At 39.4% G+C, this 21,810-nt stretch overlaps 1 protein-coding gene across 4 annotated transcripts in view; it reads left to right on the top strand.

Annotated features, from left to right (window-relative positions):
• mllt10 (MLLT10 histone lysine methyltransferase DOT1L cofactor) overlaps positions 1–21,810 on the top strand; it is a 207,394-nt gene that overhangs the window by 55,315 nt on the left and 130,269 nt on the right. For 3 of the 4 annotated variants that reach the window (XM_052016277.1, XM_052016275.1, XM_052016278.1), the window contains one exon: positions 5,877–5,978. The exons of the other annotated variant lie outside the window; for it this stretch is intronic. In XM_052016277.1, the coding sequence (XP_051872237.1) occupies positions 5,877–5,978 (102 nt within the window). The remainder of the gene's footprint in view (positions 1–5,876; positions 5,979–21,810) is intronic. 4 annotated transcript variants of the gene reach the window in all.

The raw sequence follows: 21,810 nt of genomic DNA, 5'->3' as shown, positions 1-21,810 counted from the left end.
ATAACCCTTAACCACTTTACCAATCTCTGTCTTAAAAACACCCAATGACTTGGCCTGCACAGCCCTCTGTGGAAACAAATTCACCACTCTCTAGCTGAAGAAATTCCTCCTCCTGTAACTTCTGAAGGGACGTCCCTTTATTCTGAGGCTGTGCCTTCTACTAATGGAAACTTCCTCTCCATGTCCACTCTATCCAGGCCTTCCAGTATCCAGTAGGTTTCAATGAGATTTCCCCTCAATTGAGTACAGGCCCAGAGACATCAAACGCTCCTCATATGTTAAGCCTTTCATTCCTGGGATGATTCTTGTGAACATCTTCTGGACTCTGTCTAGAGCCAGCACATCTTTCCTTAGATAAGGGGCCCAAAATTGCTCTCAATATTCCAGCTGCAGTCTGACCAACACCTTATAAAGCCTCAGCAGTTCATCCCTGCTTTTATGTTTTGTCCTCAAAATGAATGCTAACATTGCATTTGCCACCTTAACTACTGACTCAGCCTGCAGTTAATTTAAAATGTTCTTGTTAGATATGAAAAGTGTTGTATTGTCTTACATTATTGCCAGATAATAGGTTAAGAAAGAAATAAAATGGACACTTAAATTGTGTGGGTGTGGTTTACAAGGTAATTGAGTGCCACTTTTTAAAGTCTGGATCTCCAAGCTTGTGAAAATTTCCCACACTGCTTTTATTTAGGTCATTGATAAATGTCATGAAATGCCATAGTCCAATGCCAAGTTCTGGGGGATTCCTCAAGCGAAAGTGCCCTACGAAGAGCTTCCACAGTTAATAATGGGTTCATGTCAATGCAAATAGCATTCCTTTTAAACCAGACATTTTCCACTCTACCTACAGGAACAGGTCTTTATTGCGTTGCATGTTTTTTTTAATTCCACCTTGTGTGGATACCTCTGTTAAGGCTTACATTTATTTCCCATGGATACAGTTGAATTGTTTGGGAAGTTCAAAGGATGATTCTGAGTTGGCCATGTTGGTGTGGGACTGAAGACTTGTTTCCTTCATGGAATCACTCAGCACAGAAATTGGCTCTTTGGCCCACCATGTTCATGCTGACTATCAAATACCTATCTATATTCACATAGACTACAGACCAAGTGCTCATTTACCAGCATCTGGTCTGGAGACTTGTGTGTCCTGGTGATTCAAATGTTACTCTGGATGCTGCTTAAATATGAGGGTAGCTACCTCTACCACCCTCTCAGGCAGTGCATTCCAGGTTCCAATCACCCTTTGGTAGGGGGAGGGGGGAGTTTCTTCAGATTCTCTCTAAACCTCCTATGCCTTAAACCTATGCCCTTGAGCTTTGGACACCTCTAGTATTGTTTACTTTTATCAGGCAACTGTGCTGTGTGCCCTTTTACTCCCACCCCACACCCCTCACCCCCCCCAAATCGACATCTTGGTGAATTGCCTCTGCACCCTCTCCAGGGCAACCACATCCTTCCTAAAGTGTGGTGACCAGGACTTCACAGAGTATTCCATCTGTGACTTAACCAATGTCATATAAAGTTGTGTGATCACCTCCCTGCACTTATAATCTGTGCCCTGGCTCATGAAGGCAAGTATCCCATATGCTACCATCACTGTCTTATCTCCCTGCCTTGCCGTCATATGGGAACCTTGAGGAATCTTGGTGTACAAATTCAATACGTCTTTTGGTCCTACAATTCATTGGATTAAATTCCATCTGCCGTTGTTCTGTCTATCTTCCCAGCAGATCAATATCATCCTGTAGCCTGAGACTGTCATCACTTTCAACAACAATTTTTGTCAGTTGAGAACCTGCTAATCATATCTCCTACATTCATATCCAAATTGTTAATGTATATAACGAACAGTAAGTAAGAGTAAGTAACAGTAACAAAAAGTAAGTGTCCCAGCACCAATCTCTGTGGTGTACTGCTGGTTGCTTGTTTTCAATCACAAAAACAACCCTCCAGAATCATGCTGTTTACTATGACTATTTTAGATCCAATTTGTCAACTTGCCTTGGATCCCAAGGGGTTTAACCTTTTGGATAAGTGTCCTATGTGTATTATTATCAATTGCACTGTGCTCATCAGTATATTTTATTACCTGTTGCAAAAGTTCAGTCAAATTGGTCAGATTGTAACCAACCCATCCTAGCTGATCCCTGCCTTTCCAAGTACAGATTAATTCTGTTCATCAGAACTTTTTCCAATAACTTCCCTACCACTGAAATCCCTGATATTTACTAAACAAGGTAGGATTTTATTGGCAATTTGACAGCTTCATTGTCACCTTTTACTGAGAAATTTTTCTGAACTGAATTTAAATTGTCACACAGCCTATGGGTGAACTGTGTGTGCAGTGGGTGGATGGAACAGGGAAGGGGGGGGGCGAAGATGGATGATGGGTGCTCTGGACAGGGGATTGTAGGAAAGGGGGAAAAATGGGAGGAAGGGAGGTGGGAGGGGGGAGAACCCATAGGAGGGGAGGGTTACCTAAAATTGGAAAACTCGGTGTTCATGCCATTGAGTTGTGGACTACCCAAGTGGAATATGAGGTATTGCTCCTCTTGTTTGCGTTGAGCCTTGTCCTGGCAGTGAAGAAGGCTGAGGATGGACAGGTCAGTGTGGGAATGGGAAGGGGAATTGCAATAGCATGCAATTGGGAGCTCAGGATGGCCATTGTGGACAGAGCATAGGTGCTCTGCAAAACAGTCACCCAGTCTGCACTGAGTCTCGCCGATGTGGAAGAGGCCACCAAATACAGTGGACAAGGTTATAGGAAGTGCACATGAATTTTTGCCTCACCTGGAAAAAGCTGTTTAGGTTCCTGTATGCTGTGTGATGTCACTGAAATGGGTGTAGAGGCAATGACCACTAGACTCTGTTTGCCAAGCTCGGAGATAAGCTCATTGTGGAATGACTTAGTGTAATTAAATTGGAGTCCGTGCTTTTCCTTCAATAATCCAATAATCACTATCTCTCTTATTTTAAAATCCAATTGCTTTCCTTCACTTCCAACCGGTAGCATTGTCCATCAGAAAGACAAATACCAATTAACAAATTTATACTCTCAGATAAACTTATGGTTGCCAAATCAACATTGACAAAAAAATTGTGTGAGCCTATACTTACAGAAGTCTGTGGCTTGGGCTTCATTGAGGAAACTTCAGATGATTGGGAGCAGCTCTGGTTTAAATGACTCTATTGCAGCCTGAAGATCTTGGAATAGACTGCAATATTCTTGGGCCAACTAGCTGAGGAAAACAAAGAACTTGTATTAATGAAATAACTTCCATGCGTTTAGGATGGAGGCAGGAGGAGGGGTGCAAATAACTTTGCAGCTAATGGAGTACTTCCATAAACTGCTATTATATAAAACAGTTGATCTTTTTTAAAAATGATTTGGCCTGTTGATAAATATTGGTCATATCAGGGGAATTCCGTTACTCTCATTCAAAATAGTCTCTTGTGATCATTTACCTCTGCAAGCAAATGAGGCCTTTACATCTTGGCCAAAGCTTGGCACTCTTAACAATGTAGCTTTGCCTCAAAATTGTATTGATGTGTTTACTTAATGTACACTCCCACCATTTTGATTTGGGAATTGAACCCACTGGTAGAATTGAACCTGCTGCAACCGGGCCTCAGGAAAGGGGCAAGTGGGGGAACAAACGTGTTGCCTTCTTGAGAAAGGACATGAAAATTCCTATCTTGGGAACCTAATGTGACTTTCTGAGGTTGGTGCCTTCACAGCTATTCTAAGGGCTGAGTTCATGAGTGATGTCATGCTCTAGCAGCCCATTTCAATAATGGCCCCCATTCCCAAAATGGCAGCCACCATAGCTTCCACGTCAGCAGAGTGAACTGTTTCAGCAGCAGCACTGAACTTTCATTACAGAAGTTTATGATAACTTGGAGCTTCACAGGACATCTTCTAATACTGTGATACTTGAAGAACTGACAATTTTTCATGTTAGATAATGATATCCATGCTCTGTGAAGACTATTGAATGGTCCCCTAGTATGATAAGGTGGTCTCTTGACCTCACAATCTACCTCCTTATGGCCTTGCACCTTATTGTCTGCCTGCACTGCATTTTCTCTGTAACTGCATTCTGTTATTCTTTTCCCTTGTACTACCTCAATGCACTGATGTGATGAAATGGTCTGTATGGATGGCATACAAAACAAAATTTTCTCATTGTATCTTAGTACATAAGCCAATAATAAGCCAATTTAAATTAATTGAAGCAAGTTAGAGCTGAAATCATTCATGCCTGTATCAACAAGTGTGTGTTTTCTGACAGTTTGGTGCACTTAGAAATTCCCGGTGGACATTTGTGAATTTTGTAACATAGCCTTAGTCCTTAAAGGCATCATCAAGAATGGACCCAATATGTGGTTTTGTATTCAGATGAGCTGGTATCTCTGGTGCCCTATCCCTATGAGGGGAGAAAAAAGCGAACATGGGTTAGCTTGTTACAACATTGTGTTGATTGCATTTGGAACTTGTCATGGAGAGAAGTCAGAAGAGACAAAGCACATTAAGTATTAAGGAATCTTGTGCATCCCAGCATTGCTAGTGACTACAGACTGCAGCCTTGGGTTGTGGTCCCAAGACTCTCATCTATTGGGTTAGGGAGTGGGGGAGGGAGCAGGCTTGAGCGAATGTGAAGATGGTGCCTTCTTTTCCAGTAGCTGTCTGTTACATTGTTGCCATTGTATTCTGCAAGAAAGCAGTATGTTAGTGAAAGTCTTGGTGCTTAAAGAACGTGGCCTTCATGCTGAGAAAGCTGATTGATTGTGGGTAATGTATGAGTAATGAATAACTGGGGGTTGCAGTAGTGATGAATGTGAAAGCATGACCATAAGGAGGTTTAGTGAAATGTACTTTGGTAATTGTAGCATAGTGCAAAGTTTTGGTGGAGTAAATTATTTTTCCCATTCTTTGTAGTTTAACAACTTTCATTCGTGATTGGCTGTTTCCTTTCAGAGATTACACAGAGAAAGAGGGCATTCAGTCCAGTAAGTCAGTGCCAGACCTTTGAAAGAGTCATCCAATTCTGCAGCACTTTACTCATAGTAAATTTTACTTTTCAAGTGTATTCCTGGTTTTTCCTTTTAAGGTGAAATATTTTCAAGCATTGCAGTTGTGTTGTAGGTGCAATGTTCCTGGCACTGAAATTAGCATTCTTTTCCCACAGCCATTCAGATATGCTCAGGGGACTTTCTGTTCCCTGGGGAGATGAGGGATTAAAGTTGGCTGAGGAAGAAGCCTTTTTCCCTGGTATTTGATAGAACCTTCTTCCCTGCTTACTTCTTCCTTAAGCTGTTTCTTAAACATGTTCAACTGTCTTTTTAGGCAGAATGTAGGTCCCCTGGTTCCTTTGATTCTTTACAACTGTGCTGGCTGCATGTGAAAATCTTGCACGTTGTGTACATTGACAGTAATTACAAGATAGGCCGCATACACTCAGTTCCCACAAATCCATTTTCTAAGCTCTAGCTTCCTATGGACAATTAAATGTAATCTAACTGCTAAAGTCATTTGGTAACATGTTGAATCATTTATTTTCAATAGTGCAACAATTTTATGATTGACAGACTAGAGTGTGAGCAGGATGGAAATCCTGTGTTTTTACTAATCTATTTTAACAGCTGAAACAAAATTTTGGTTTTCATCAAATATACAAGCCTTAACCAGAAGTGACTCATTATGTTGTTTAAAATATAAACAAAGATCTTTTTCATCGCCTGATACCATTTTACTTGCTGTTGGTATCGTCCTTTGAATTGTTCAGCTCTCTTGTAATTAACCATCTACCCTAATAAATTCATTTCTCTCTAGCTTAAAGCTAAATTTATTTAAAATAATTTTTTTTTAGAAGAGAGGCAACCATTCATCTGGTGCAAAATACCAAGCTTTGAGTGATTCCTCATCGCATTCTCGGGACAAATCGGGTTCACTCCTGGAAAAGGAGAAAAAAGTATGTTGAACAATCTGCAAAGATACTTGCATGTAGTGCACTGTAGTCACTTTTTTTGAACTAAATCTTGTTCAAAAAATAGCTTTACATGTTGGAAGTGGTTTTAACTGAAACTGAATTTGAGAGAGAAACTGGAGGACCCAAGAGCATATTCATAAGAGGTTGTGTGTATTTTTGTATCTATAGAAACCACAACAGGTGTTAAAAAGGGATTATTTTTTAAAAATGGCAAGATACATTAAGGATTAAACCAAAAGATTTTACAAGTAAATTATGAGGTTGTGATGTAATAAGGTAGGCCCTTTAAAGATAGATGCTTCTGTTAATGAAGAGACACGAGACTGAAGATGCTGGAATCTGGAGAAAAAAAACAAACTGCAAGAGAAACCAGGTGTGTTGAACAGTATCTGTTGGGGTGTAGGGAGGAATTGTTGATATTTTGGGTGGAGACCCCTCATCAGGACTGAGAGTGAAGAGAGAAGATAGCCAGTATAAAGAGACATTGGGGAGGAGTGAGACGGGATGGTGGGTGACAGGTGGACCAGTGATGAGCAGAAACAGCCATATGAGTGAGGGTTGGAGTTGGGAGACAGGCAGGTAGGTGATAAGCAGGGACACAAAAGCTATAAGCACTGGAATCATGAGTGAGGAAGATGACAGTGAGAGAGATGAAAGGCAGATGAAACCTCTGTTAATAATTTGGTTAATCAACCTGTTAATTAGTTGTAATCGGGCTAGCAATGGCATCTTATGGCAGTTGTCATTTGACTTTTTTCCTGGAATCATCAAAATTTTTTGTCTGAACTCACTAGAAGCATGGTTTGAAAACAACACGGTGAGGCCTCGACTGTGCATTTGGGACTTGAATGAAAGGAGCAGCTGAATATCTTAGAGATTTAAGAATTCAGATATAAATGTAAAATGACAAGTTGTTTATTAGTGTCAAATTGTCTACTGAAAGAAAACAGAGCTAAAGATTGATTGGTTTAAGAGAGAAAAAGGTATGAAAAATAAAAACACAAAATTTAACATTGGTTTAAGTCTCCAACAATAGTTTAGTATTTGAAGGAGTGAAACAGCACTGTTTTGCCTGTTTCCTTACTGAGCCAGAAAGATTTTTAATTGTTATTAATTAGACTTATTTTCTGTGCTGTATTTATTTGACAAATAATATATAAATTATATACGTCCTTAATATAAAAAAGGGAAACTAAGGCCAAGGTGCTTTCTGTACAAAGAAAGCCACAGTGGGCATAAAACAATCAGCGACTTGATTGCATCTCTAAATCTCTAACTGACAGATTTACACATTAACAATTGTTTGCTTACCATTATTTTTTCCAAAATCTTCCAATCCTTTATAATTGGGCAATGTCAGATTTGTTACATGTTTACTTTGTACAATCTTCACAGTATATAATGAATTTAAATATCAGCAATGCAAAATTATTCTGAAAATAAATAGGAAGCATTTATTTGATTTAATACAATTAAAAGGATGGTTCTGGAAAAAATAAGACTAAAGTTGGACAAGTCTCCAGAACAAGATGATTTCCAGTCTAGGAAATTAAAGGAAGCTCTTAAGGACGTAGTCAATAGTTCATGTTGTGATCTAAAGCAGTCTTGATTTATTATTGGAATTATTGGTAAATTACCATTGTAACTTCATTACTGGAGACGAGTAAGAGAGAAACTAGGAAATATAAGCCTATTAATTCAGAGTCTGTTATGAGGAAGTTGCTAGGATTTGTTATTAGTGACCGCATGAGCAAGTAAGGACTGATGAGAGAACTAAGTAGGGTTTATATTGGGTATGTCATTTCTGATAAAGCTGGTTGAAATTTTTGAGGAGGTAAATAACATGGTTAATGAGTGAAATCTTGGGATTTGTATAAATTGACTTTCAAAATACACTTTTAAAGTTTTACAAAAGAAACTTAATAAAAAAGCACACAGAATTACAAGTGTTCTATTGATGTGAAAGCAATTGGATATAAAAGAGGTGACGGTGGGTATGGATATGTAATCATGTTGGTAATTTGTGGTGTGATTCCCTCTGGGATCTGAACTGGGAGACATGTAGGTTTTCGGAATGTTTATGAATCACACATGAAGGAATAGGGTGCCAAATATCCATGCTAGCTCACTAAGTAAGGTGGCATAACAAATAATTGACTTGGGAGATGAAGGTGGCAAAGGAACATTGATAGATTAACAAAGTTGGTGAAACTCTGGCAGTTTCAATTTAATGCAAGGGTGCTTGAGGTCATCAGTTTTGAACCCACGAAAGATAAATCGGTGTATTTTTTTTAAAAAAATGTGAGTTGCTGCAAATTACATCAGCATAGAAATTTAGGGACCGGTTGCAAAGCTCATTCAGTACAAGGGGGCTGAAGTACAACTCAACAGTTATGTGACAGCTATGTATAGATGGAGTTTAGACTGCCGTGTTTAGTTCTGGGCACCACATTAGGAAGGGTATGTTGGAGAGGTTTGGTGCTAATATACCAGAATTGTCTCAAGACTAAAAATGTTTAATAATGAAGGCATTCCTTGAGCAGAAGATTAATGGATGTCGAAACTGAGCTGTTTTAAGAAGGGGTTATTTTTCTCTACCTATTTCATTGTGGGGTCAGAACCTTTGCTTTGATTTTAAAGTTTTCAGATATGATGTCAAGAAGTTCTTAGCATACAATGAAGTGGAAATTTAGAACTTTAGTGACTTTTGGGGAGATTAATGTTTAGGTTGAGTCAACCAAAAGTTTGAAAAATGAAATTGAGTTTTTTGAAGTGCATTAGGTATGTCACTAGTTCAGGTATCTGAATTAGAGGTAGATCAGCCTTGACGTAATTGTGTGGTGGAACAGGCTTGAATAGCCTACATAAAATGTAATACGTCTACTGTCAAAAATAAAATCTGCACGTGTTTGGCTTGTTATCTATATAAGTTTAGCTGTTGCCTATTTCTACTCAGCTGGTGGGAAAATTAGTTTTCAGAGTTTCCTGTTCATTAAATTGTTTTGTTTTCCTTTTGATGCTGCTTTTCATATTCATTTTCATCAGGATGACTAAATGCCACATTTCTTTAGGGAATTATCATTTTTGAATAAAGCTATAACAGCATGACTAAGTAGCAATTTGTTTGCCTCCAATGCTGTGATGCTAATGTATTTTCAAATTCAAGCACTTCATAACGTAAGTTTGAACAGCGTTTCCTATTATAGCTTCATTTAGTATGTGTAGTTCATGTGGGGGTTCTGTACAAATGAGTATAAAGATTCTTCTGTTACAGGATAACAGAATACTGCTATTACAAAATGCAGAAACCCTTTATTAAGTGAGAGGACAATGGGTAAATAGTGTATTTATATAACTATCTTTGTTCAGATCAAGTTGAATTAGCATGCGATTTACAGTAACGTATTGCCCGTGAGAGGTGTGGAACAAGTTTGCTAGAATGTGACTTCAATTATACAGAGAGACATGGTCATATGGTACAACCTCTTTATTAGTTAGCAGAATTTGGTCAACATGGTCAAGACCAGCATAACCTTGCTCTTGAGAGGGGAATAGTGAATATTTTTTTGAACCATTGAATTCTGTGTGGCAAAGATACTCATGAAGTACATAGCAATTTTGCTATAGCTGAATAGCTTGCTGGTCTATTCAAGAGGTGGCCTAAGGGTCAATTACATAGCTCAATTAGATTAAATGGGGACAAAAGTTTTTCACCCTTAAAGTTATATTAGTATGTCAGATGACCTTTTAAGACAATAAATAGTTTTATGGTCACCATTATAAAATGTTTTAACTCAGATTTATTCAATTAACTGAATTTAAATTCCTATTCCAGGCCTCTTGGATTACAAGCTCAGCATCATAACTATCATACCCTAGATTTCAAAGAGAAGCTCTGATTAATCTTCCTTTCCCACTCCCCAGTTTCTTTTTGGTCCCTGACCTCCCCCGATTCCTCTTCTTTGCACACACACATGCATGCACACACACAGCCCCATGCACTAGGCCTACCTGACTTGCTGTCAATGCATACTTGGTGGGCCAAAGAGCTTGTTTCCATGCTGTATCTCTCTTTGACTCTGTGGCTGACGCCAAACACAATTGCTTTCACCTTCCCTCCAGAATTCTATTCATGTTTGGCTCAAGGCTGTGATGAGATCTAGACTAAGTAGTTCTGATCAAACTGTGTTCTCAGATTTTGACCCAGTGATGATGATGGACTGATGTATTTCCAAGTGAGAACGGTGTGCAACTTAGAGTGGCATTTGCAGGAGATATACCTATGCACTATGCTAACAATGTCCTTATTTGTGGCAGAGGTTGTGGGTTTGGGAGGTGCTGTTAAAGGATTCTGGGTGAATAACTGCAATACATTTTGTTGAATTTACACACTGCAGTCATTGTAATGCTGGTGGTGGAGGCAGTGAATGTTGAGGCTGGTTGGTGGTGTGCCAATCAAGCAGACTGGATGGTGTTAACCTTGAGTGCTGCGTGAAGAATATTTTATCACACTTCTGACCTGTGCCTTCTAGATGATGGTAAGGCCCTGTGGTGATAGGAGATGAGCCACTTGCTTCAGGATAGGCAGCTTCTGACCTCCTCTTGTAGCTGCAGTATTCTTAGGAAGGCTAGAGCTGGATACATTTGATTTTAAGTTGGTGAACTTCAGGCCTTTGGTTTTGGAGGGTTTGAATTATTTGAATAGCTTCACATTTGAGTTTAATTTTAATATGTAAACATTCTGGATTTTTATTTGCGGCAAGATCATATATAGGAATGTAGCTTCAGTAACTCTTAGTTTGCTTTGGATAAGCCTTAGTTGATAGACTTGAGCTGGTCCATTCTTTCTTCCCCTTTCACATCTGATTAAGGCCTTTATCTGGTGTCAATTTGTTCTGTCTGGGAGGTTGAGTGATGAGATCTGATTGGCTATTTGGCAGGTTAATCAGAGAAAGAAATACACTAACAGAACGATCACATGAAGGTTGATACCACTGCTTTCCCCCACTTCCCCCACTACCCCTACCAGAACAAAATAGAGTAAAACTCCAACAATATGCTTTATGATTATTGAGAAATCCTGACGTTTCATCTCTGGTTCACTGGGGCCCTGTTGTACAGAATCATAGAGAGTTACAGCGCAGAAACAGGCCCTTTGGCCTGCTGTGTCCACATCGACCATCACCCACCATGTACTTTAATCCTACATTAATCCCATTTTAATTTTTTTTTTACTATCCCAACATTCCCATCAACTCCTTCCCATTTCCCCAGGTTCAACCAGTGACTTGCACATTATGGACAATTTAACCTACAATGGGAAATTAACCTACCAAATCTTACAACTTTGGGATGTGGGAGGAAAGCAGAGCATAGTGGTAGGATTAGTGTAAAATGGGTGATCAGTGCAGAATTGGTGGGCTAAAGGGCCTGTTTCTGTATCTCTTTATGACTTTATAACACACAAAGAAAACCTTGCAGCCACAGAGAGAACTTGCAAACTCCATACAGACAGCCTCCGAGGTTAGGATTGAACCTGGGTTTGTGGAGCTTTGAGACACTAACTATTCCACTGTGCTGCCCCCTAACTCACTGCAAACTAGAAGTGTGTTGAGATAAAATCCAGAAGTTTGGAAAATCTACGCTCCAGCACCACCAAAATCCCAAAGGTGCCAGATTATCTTCAGCTTTACCCTCGTATTTGTAGGGTTCTTTTCGTTTAAACAGCAGATTTGTATTTGGATTTGCCTCAAGATACTGTCTCAGGAATTTTAAAATCTACCTTGTGGATGTTTCATGCAGGAAAACAATTTCCCATATGTGCGTCAGGACTTAATTATGTGGTGAATTTTTATACGGACGATCCATGTTACAAAAATACATTTCCAAATTCTTCAGGATCATTTGATTTGCCAGGACCATTTGGAATATTTAATTGGCTATTAATTTTAAATTCAGTAATGGATTTTGGTATATTTTTAATTAGAAACTTCTTGCATAATTGTCTTGCATTAAATGATCTTGAATTAAATGGAATAAATTGTTGATGGAATAATTATTTTCATTTTAAGAATTATCATTATGAAGAAAAGTTAATCTATCAGTTGTTGGACTCCGTTAACTAATGAAGATAAAAGTGCCTACAGATGCTGGAATCTGAAACAAAGACCAGAACACTAGAAGAACTCAGTGGGTCAAGCAGCATCTGTGGAGGCAAAAGGTGTAAGTTGACATTTTGGGTTGACAGCCTGCATCAGGACAGATTGCCAGTGTATAGTAATATGAAGTTGGGGGGGGGCGGGGGGGGAAGGTGGTATGGTGAGATAAAGGCTGGTAAATGATGGGTAAAACCAGATGGGGAGGAGATGATGGGCTGATGGAACCAAATGGGGGAGGGGATGAGAAAGGTGAAGAAAGCTAAAAGAAAACTAGGTAGACAGGTGATTGTGCATGGGGGGAGAACACTGGGATTGTGTGGGTTACCTGAGATTGGAAGATTCAATACTGCTTGACCTACTGAGTTCTTCCTTCATCCTCTTTTTTTTGTTCCAGCATCTGCAGTCTCTTTTGTCTTCTCAGAATATCTAGTTTAATTCTTTGGTTAAGAAACTTTGCAAATCAAAATATGATTACCACTTTGAGATTTAAGAGATGAAGTCAGTGACATTTTATGATGGTTTAATGATGAGTAGCAAATCCTGGTGATGTCCAACCATGCATGTTCGTTCTTTCAATAGCATTTTTGTCCCTGATGCTTTTGTTTTGCAGCAAGGTCTTTCATTGAGCCCACCCTCATGTATCCTCTGAACCCTTTTCTCACTACCCTCTTTCACTGTGACTTCTTTGATCCTTGAGATGGCATTACTGACAAATAATGATGTATCCCTCAGATTCCACTTGTATTCAATGCAGATCCTAGAATTTCCCATCACACGTTTCCACTCAAAGCAAGTCTGGTTCCTTGTCCTATGCTATTTTTATTCTACTTGAAACAAATAATTAGAACTAAGGTCGGCTTTCAGATAACCAGTAGCTGATTGCACAGTGAACCCAGAAGCCAGCCAATGTTTCAAAGGTTTGTACTGTTGGTTTTAAAAGTCTGGGCTTCCAGGCTTAAAATCCTTCCTCCTGGGAATATAATGAGTACAATAGAACATGAACTACAGTAAGAGTACAGTCTTGCACTGAATACATATAGAGCAGTAAGAGTACATTAAAACTGATAAAATAGTTCAAGCTTAATGAAACTTATTTACAGTAAAGTATTCCAGAGAGTCATACTTTACTGTAAATTTGTCTGGAGACCTTTGCAAGTGGAAACAAGTGGTTTGGACCTTGAAAAGCAACTTGGAGTCCTTAAGAACCATGAAAAGATACCACTTAAAATAACTCTCAAGTAAATAAATGTGACTAACTACTTAATTAAACAACTATAAATAAATAAGCACTGGGCAACATATTTCATACCTTTTTTAGTTTTAATGTATTTTCTATTATTCCTGTACTTGTGTTATCCATGGAAGCAAAACTTTAACTTTTTCCAAAAGCAAAGAAGAGAAACTGAGTAATGTGCCAGATCATAATTAATGAAGCTTGGTTCATGAAATAATAGAAGGTGCCTTAACAAAGATGTTAATGCCTGATGATTTAAAATGCACATTGGTAGTATTGGTTCCCAGTAGTCCATCAGACAATAAAGTCATTGGGTGAAGCAGATTGGAGTGGGGAGTGGTTGGTGACTGTGTGGATTGGTATTTTTATAGTTTTATTTACCTTTTACAATGGTAGAATTGTATGTATTCAGGTGTGGAGGTTGGCTACACATGATAAATAACATGCAGAGGCAGGATATCAGGGTTGATAACTTGCTTTACACCATTTTCTGGTGTTAAAACAGCCTTGTGGGTCACATTAATGGCTAAAACTTCAATTATTAGATTCACAGAACAGAATTGTCGGGTTTCCCTGTGAAACATCGCACTGAAACTCACATTGCCGACTTCAGCATGCCATTCCTAACTTCAGCATGCCATTCCTAACTGACATACTGAAAGTTCTTGCAGCTGTGAAAATGCAACACAAGTAGTTCTGAAAGGGACATATCCAGAATACAAGGAAAGCCCTTCTACCGACTGGTACCAATGAATGAACGAATGCCACAATGATGGGAGGGCTTAAGAGTGCTCCCAACTGGTCAGAAGGACCTGAATAGGCTGGTGAAGAACAACGTCCTGAGGAAAAATGTTCTTTATGATGGTGGATGTGGGAAAGAGGCCAGAGAGACCATTCAGGCCTCAGCCAGGCTCTTCTGGCACAAAGTTGGCAGAGATGTTTCTTTAAGGACATGAGTACATGAATTACTTACATTCTAGTTGTTCTCATTCTAATCCTTTGACAGTTAATTACACTATTTCAGATGAGACATTAAACCAAAGTTCTATGTCCTTTTCAGGTAGTTGTAAAAGATTTCATGGCACGGTTCCACTTGTGTGCTGGCCAACATTTATTATTCCACCAATGTAATTAAAATAAATTATCTGGTCATTAATCTCAATCTGATGGTGGAATCTTGTTGTACCAACCCAAGGATTAAATTCACCTTTGGATTTTTAGTTGTTTCTTGAACAATTTGTACATAAAAGGTTGTAGATGGGCAGCAGGTGAGGCAGCAGCTCAGCACAATAGTTTTGGGGAAAAGGCCTCATAAGAATATAAATATCTCCACCTTTTCTGTTTTTATCTCAAATTTCCAGCATCTGCAGTAGTTGCAAGGTATGGGGGAGGCAGAGAATGGAAGTGGGGTGGGGGGGAGAAGAGTAACAACAACAATAACATTGGCCTTTATTTGAAATACAATGTTGGTAGTCCTACAAGCGTTGTTTCTAACGGAGGCTGAGAAGCTGCCGACCTTCATCCTGAACATCATGGGGAAGTAGGTCCAGAAATGCACCTCAGGCCAAAATTATCAAAGTCAATGATTATAGTAATCCACCTGAATAATGGGAGCAACAATGCTTCATTTAGTTATGTTTTGTGGTGGAAAAACAAGTCCACCGTGAGCTCTCCTCAAACTATCTGGGTGTAGTAAAAATACGCAAAGCTGGAAATACTCTGCAAATAATTCTGCAGAGAAAGAAAAATGGTCATACTTCAGGTCATTGACATTTCATCAGAACTCATCTAGATGAGATGAGTTGTATACTAGGTCTAACTTTAGACTGTTGACAAAATTTTCACACACGGTTTCAAAATCCAAATCATGAATGGAAAATATCCAGGTTGTTCAGTAAAGGTTGGGTATAACCATGGAGAGTTGAGTGTAATTTTACCAGAATCCAGGATGAGGTCTCTGTGGTGATGCACTTTTAGAACACTGTGATCCTTCAGTTTGCAATTAGAAGTCTGAACATTTGCCATATTCTGTGTAGCTGTGTTAAAAAGCATCACACTGATGGGCTCACACACTCAGGGATTCAAATGTTTAAATATTGTAGTTTGATGGGTTTAATTGTAGTGTGCTTTATCGTTTGCAGAGTAGAAAATGAAATTCATTCTTTAATTCAGTACATATTAATCATAGATTAACGTGATTTAAGCCTCTGAAAGCCCAGTGGTTCTAAGTTTTCGTTGTAAAATGCAGTTTTGCAGTGCAGTTTGAATGTTGCTTATTGGTGTGCTGCCAGAGTCGGGGAGTTGACACTGTGTCCTGAGGCACATATACATCATGCGTACGATGGCGATATTTCTACCTCTCAGGTGGATCTAATGTACATAAGAAGATTTGTGATGTGTTCGCCTCAGGAGCCAGATCTCCTCTGATGCCAAAACAAACATTAGAGAATATAATTACATTTTCTAGCCACTTCAAGGTAGAACCTGTCTGTGCATGCCAGCAAAGTAGCTGAACAGAAACTGGCCTGTTTGTATATTGTATTACCACAGCGGTCTGTCTTTAAACAAGATTTTAAAAAAATATCGGTTAATCTTTAAAAATAAAAATATGGTTTTTCCAGATTGGAGTCTTGTGATTAGTGGTGTGCCACAGAGGATTGGTGCTGAGTGTTTGTCATATATATTAATGATTTGGATAAGAATGTAAGTGGCATGATTAGTGAATTTGTAGATGATACCAAATTTGGTGGTATAATGGACAATGAAATAATTTGTCTCAAGTTACAAAAGGATATTGATCATCTGGGAAAGTGGACAAAGTAGCAATGCGGCTATTCAGGGTGGTGAAGAAGGCTTATGGTGTGCTTGCCTTTATTGGCCAAGGCTTTGAGTACAGGAGTTGCGATGTAATGTTGTAGTGTACAAATGTTGGTTACTTGGAGTATTGTATGGAGTTCTGATTACGATGCTATAGGAAGCGTGTGATTAAGCTAGAGGGAGTGCAAAAATGATTCATGATATTGCCTGTACTAGAGGGCTGAGGTTAAGAAGAGAGACTGGATAGGCTGGGACTGTTTCCCCTGGAACAAAGGAGGCAAGAGGGGTGACCTTATAGAGGTTTATAAAATCATGAGGGGCATAGATAAGGTGAATTGTCAGTCTTTTTCCTATGGTCCTGCACGGTAGGCTGGTCTGGAAGTTAGATCAGATGGGATCCAGGGTGAGCTGGCTAATTGGATAAAAGTTTGGCTTGGTGGAAGGAGATAGAGGGTGGTAGCGGAGGGTTGTTTATCAGATTGGAGGCCTGTCACCAATGATGTGCCACAGGGATCAGTGCTGGGTCTACTGTTGTTTGTCATCCAAATTGTTAAAACTAGATGACAATGTTGTTAACATTGTTGGTAAGTTTGCGGATGACACTAAAATTGGAGGGGTACTGGACAGTGATGAGGGTTGCCTAAGTTTACAGGGGCATCTAGACTAACTTGGGAACTGGGCCAGAGAATAGCAAATGGAATTTAACTAGGACAAGTGTGAGGCATTGAACTTCGGTAAGTTAAACCAGCGCAGGACTAGCACAGTAGGACACTGAAAAGTTTTGTAGAACAGAGGGACCTTGGGGAGTCTAAAACTAGAGGGCGTGGGTTTAAAGTGAGAGGGGAAAGATTTAAGAGGTCTAAAGGACAACTTTTTCATTCAGGGTAGTGAGTATATGGAATGAGCTGCCAGAGGAAATGGTAGAAGTGAGAATGTTTAAGGCATTTAGATAGGTACATGGATAGGAAAGATTTAGGGCCAAACGTTGAGAAGTCAGACTAGCTCAAGTAGACAGCATGGACGAGTTGGGCCGAAGAGTCTGTCTCCATGCTGTATAATTCTGTAACTCTATTTATGGAGAATTTCAATGTGGAGCTTATAGCATACCTGTCCATGGTGCAGCAAAGAAAACAAATTATTAAGCTAAAATTGGAAGAAGGTGGTGGATTATAGATGAAGGATACAGAGTTCAGAAGAATTAAGATGGCAAACAAATTTAAACAGGAGGTTTAGAATTTTAAATTTGGATGTTTTGATGAATGGGAACTACAGTGGGTTACCAAGGACTCGTGTAAATGGAGTGGGTTGTGGACAGCCGAGTGCTGGGTGAACTGAAGAAAACAGAGAATGATTGATGAAAGGTTGGTCAGGAAAATATTAGACAAGTTGTGGTTGGATATAACACAGACTGTTTTAAGTAAATACGGGGTTGTGAGGAATAGGGCACTGGTATTTGAGATGTGATAGGTATTAATTGCCCTGTGTTTCAGAAGAAAACTTGTACTACAATGTAAATGACTTCTATATGGTCTTGAAAGATAATTTGTTAGAAATCAAAGATGGTAATTGGAAGGAAGCCTCATTTTAATTGTAGTTCGTACTTGTAATTTTTTTGTAGCCTGATAGCAAAGCACCAGGAGAGTGTTCTCACTATTAGCATTTAGTAGGCAATTGTCACTGATAAATCTGCAATAAATTTATATACCAGTAACAATGTGAGACAAGAAACTGTAGTATGTTGGGACAGATTATGCAAATGTGCACAAATGAGTTTTTTGTGGAGTTTTGGGCTCTAATGAGTGAGGATTACACTTTCAGCAAAAAAAAATGGCAAACTGCTGGAAGAACTCGGGGTCGAGCAGCATTTCTGGAGGCAGAAGAATAGTTGATGTTTCGGGTTGAGACCCTGCATCAGGGCATTACAGTTTTTGTGGAAAACATGCTGCCTGGGAGAAAGGGAGAAGAGAGTGGCATGGGGTGTGACTGGCTGCTGGTGGTCAGAGACCCAGTGAGGCTCTGGGGCTGGTGCGGAGGGAGAGCTGGTCAGTTGAACCGTCACAGTTTGGATGGGGATAGGCTGTTGATTATCATGAATGGGTGGGAGGATGCTGGTGATGGTTATCTCAGAAATCTGGTAACGGGCCAATAGAGATGTCAGTGCTCGGCTTGGTATGGTTAGTTATCTGGATTGGGGCTTGGATTATGGGAATGCATTGGTCATTGAACAGAATCAGGGACTGGTATGGGTCAGGTTGGCAATCAGACAGGGAGCTCAGAGATGGAAGGTTGTGGTTGGAGAGCAGGACCTAGGGCGATCGGAGAGTTGGGAGTTTTGGATCGTTCTTGGGATGGATGGATCAGAGGCTTCAATGGCCTTGGGAGACACTGGAGCCAGAGTGTATTATTTCAAATTGTATCTATAAGACAAAGAAGGCAGTAATTTGGTCCATTGAGTCTGCAGAGCAACCCCAAAATTCCTCTTCCTCCATTTATTTCCCTGTAATCTATTCTGTCTCTCATGCCCTATTAATACCTCTTTGCTCCTCGCTGATTCTCTTACCACCCTCCTACACTAATGACAGTTTACACGATCAATTTACCTAACAGCCATCATGTTTTTGGAATGTGGAAGGAAACCAGAGCACCTGGAGTAACCCACATAGTCACAGTGAGAATGAGAGAACTCTACACTGACAGCACCGGCGGTCTGAATCAAACCCTGTTTGCTAGAATTGTGAGACATCTGCACTACCTGCAGTGATACTGTGCAGCCCCTTTGAGAAATTCTGGAATTAGGAGCTCTTTCATGGTCTGGACTGGATGGGCCCAGGGCTAATTTGGGGTTTCTGTGTTTGGCTATTTGACGATGATTAGTCAGTGGGGTGAGTGGCATTGTGATAGGGAGGAATAAAAGATGGGAAGTACAAGACTATCTTAGTGAAATTGCAAACTGGCATTGCTCAATGGGAATGACAGTAATAGTTGCTCCTGGGGTAGTTTAGTGTAATTTCCCAGTAATGTTCCAAAAGGAACATTGTAAAGGGAATGTTGTTCGAAAAACATCTGATGCTGGAATTTTGTCAAGTGTACATATCAACCATTCAAGGAGCTGCACAGTCAAATTTCCAAACCACCCAGAAATGGTTGTCTTTGGATTTTGCTGCATCCAAAGTTTACTTTCAGTTGTGTGACACTGAAATTTATAGACCCTATTGTTTAACCAGAGTGGTAATCAGCCATGTCTGTAATTATTTATCAAAGAGTTAGAGGAGACCTTCATTGTAAGAGCACTTATACATGAAGTGACTGAATTATGAGGACTAGACCCTTAATTCAAAAAGTGCAATAAATATTTGTTTAAATAGGAAGAAAGAACTAAAATTTGCAACAAGCATTCTTAGTGTCAAATATTTTACTTTTGTGGGGGGGGGGGGGGGGGGTTTGCAACAAAGCTTTTGCTTTTGTTGTCTTATGAAGGTTTGACTTTTCAAAACAATCCCCCCCCCCCTTTTGCAAGATTATATTGCTATATATTTTAGCATTTTGTTAAATACAAACTTCGTTGTCAACTGAGGTACACTGAAGCTTCTGCTTGGCCATTATTGGCTCAATTGCTATTGATCAAGATAATCTGAAAATGATACTGCTGTAAGGGAATGTAAATTTTCTAGCTTGTTACATAGTACCATATATTTGATATCAATAAAGCGATCTACCGAGGATGTAGGCTTTAAGTGCTTTAACAATATTACTGAAAGCCAAGTGGAGTTATCTGACAGGTATGTAATTCTAGCAGTGAAATAAGTTCTTTAAACAGAAATGAATAATGAAAATGCTGGAAAAACTAAGCAGGCCAGACAGGAGATAGAAACATAATTAATGTTTCAGATGAATGGTCTTTCATCAAATCTTGGAAAAGTTAGAAATCCAGCATGTTTCAAGTTGTGGAGAAGACAGTGGGGGGTGGGGGGAGAACAAAGGGAATGTGTCATCAGTGGAGATGAAGAGAGGTTGAATGATAAAGGTGGTGATGCTGGCTATGAGAGGATTATTTAGCCAAAAAGGAGTGTGAATAGGAGGAAAACAATGGAGAGAGAGATGGGGGAATTACAGAAGTTCTGGAACTGTCAGATACATAATACTGCACTCCTGGAAATATGGAAAAAATAGGATTTTGGATAGACAACTTTTGTGGAGAAACTAAAGCTAAGTTAACACTGCAGGTTGATGACCTCTCATCAGAACTGGCCAGTTCTGATACTTACTGGAAAAACTCATTCTTTGAAATTGAATTCAATGCTGAGTCCTGAGGTATGTAAAATGCCTAATCAGAAGGTGAGATGTTTTCATTTGTACTTGCACTGGACACTGCAACAGTGTAAGAAGCCTTGGACAGAGATCAATGGAGAATTAAAGTGTAAAGCAACTAGAAGTTGTTCTCTTCCCACAGTCTAAGTGTTTTCAGCATTTTCTGTTTTATTTTGGAAACTGAAGACTGAACATGGTGTTGTTGTAAAGTGGTTTCTCCAGTGTGGAGGAGACCACACTAGAAGAAGTACATATGAACACTGCTTCACTTGGAAGTAGTATTTAGTCACTAGATGGTGGGAAGGGAAGAAGTAAAAGGGCAGTTATTTCACCTTCTGCAGTTACAGTGTAGTTGGCATTGATGGAGATGGAAGAGTGCATTAAGGAGACATGGACAACACTGTCCCTGGTGAATGCTGGGAAGTAAGGGGAAAATGTGTCTGTTGGTCGGCATCATGTTGAAGCTGGTGGAAACTAAAGAGGGTAACCTGTTGAATGTAGAGGTTGGTGGTAGGAGGAGTGGGGACAAGGACAGAATTGCAGGAAATGGAATGGATATTCTTAAAAGCCATTTCGATTAAGGTGGAAAGGTAGCCATGATTAAGGAAAAAAGAGAGACATCTCAGAAGCACTAGTGTGGAAAATATTGTCATCAGAACACACAACCTGATCTTTTTTCACTATTAAGTAATATTTTCTGTTAATCTTTTCCATACAATTTATTTGTGCATCTCTTCAAGATGCCTTCTTTTAAGCCTAGAAAGCTTAAGTGTCTGCAATCATAGATCAGTCACTTACTTTTAGAAATTAGTCCTGTGTACAGTATCCTTTGCTTGAATATGTTCTTCATTGCTTTGCACCTGTTGAGGTCTGGGTTGATCTTTGTATGCTTTTCTCATAATATTTTGTTTTTTGTTATGAATTTCAATATTAAATTTTGTGAATTGTTGCTCTGTGTTGGTTTGAAATGATGAATGTTAAGTCTGTTGGAGTTTCTATGTCTTGAAACCTCCCCCATATACATTTACCTTTTTATGTGGATGATTGACAGTTGTTAATCTCAGTCATGTTTTGGTTATCTCATTAGGTAATTTTTATGGAGTCGGTCATAGTTGTACAGCATCCATCCTGACCAAATTGCCTACCTGAGCTAGTCCCATTTAGAGTCACAGAATTGTACACCCCAGAAAAAAGGCCCTTTAGCCCGTACTTGTCCATGCCAACCAAGATATATATTCAAGCTAATCTCATTTCCCAGCACTGGGCCTATATCCCTCTAAACTCTTGTCATGCATAT

This window comes from Pristis pectinata, chromosome 5 (assembly GCF_009764475.1).
Source record: "Pristis pectinata isolate sPriPec2 chromosome 5, sPriPec2.1.pri, whole genome shotgun sequence".
NCBI lineage: Eukaryota > Metazoa > Chordata > Chondrichthyes > Rhinopristiformes > Pristidae > Pristis > Pristis pectinata.
This window is presented reverse-complemented; position numbering and strand designations above follow the sequence as displayed.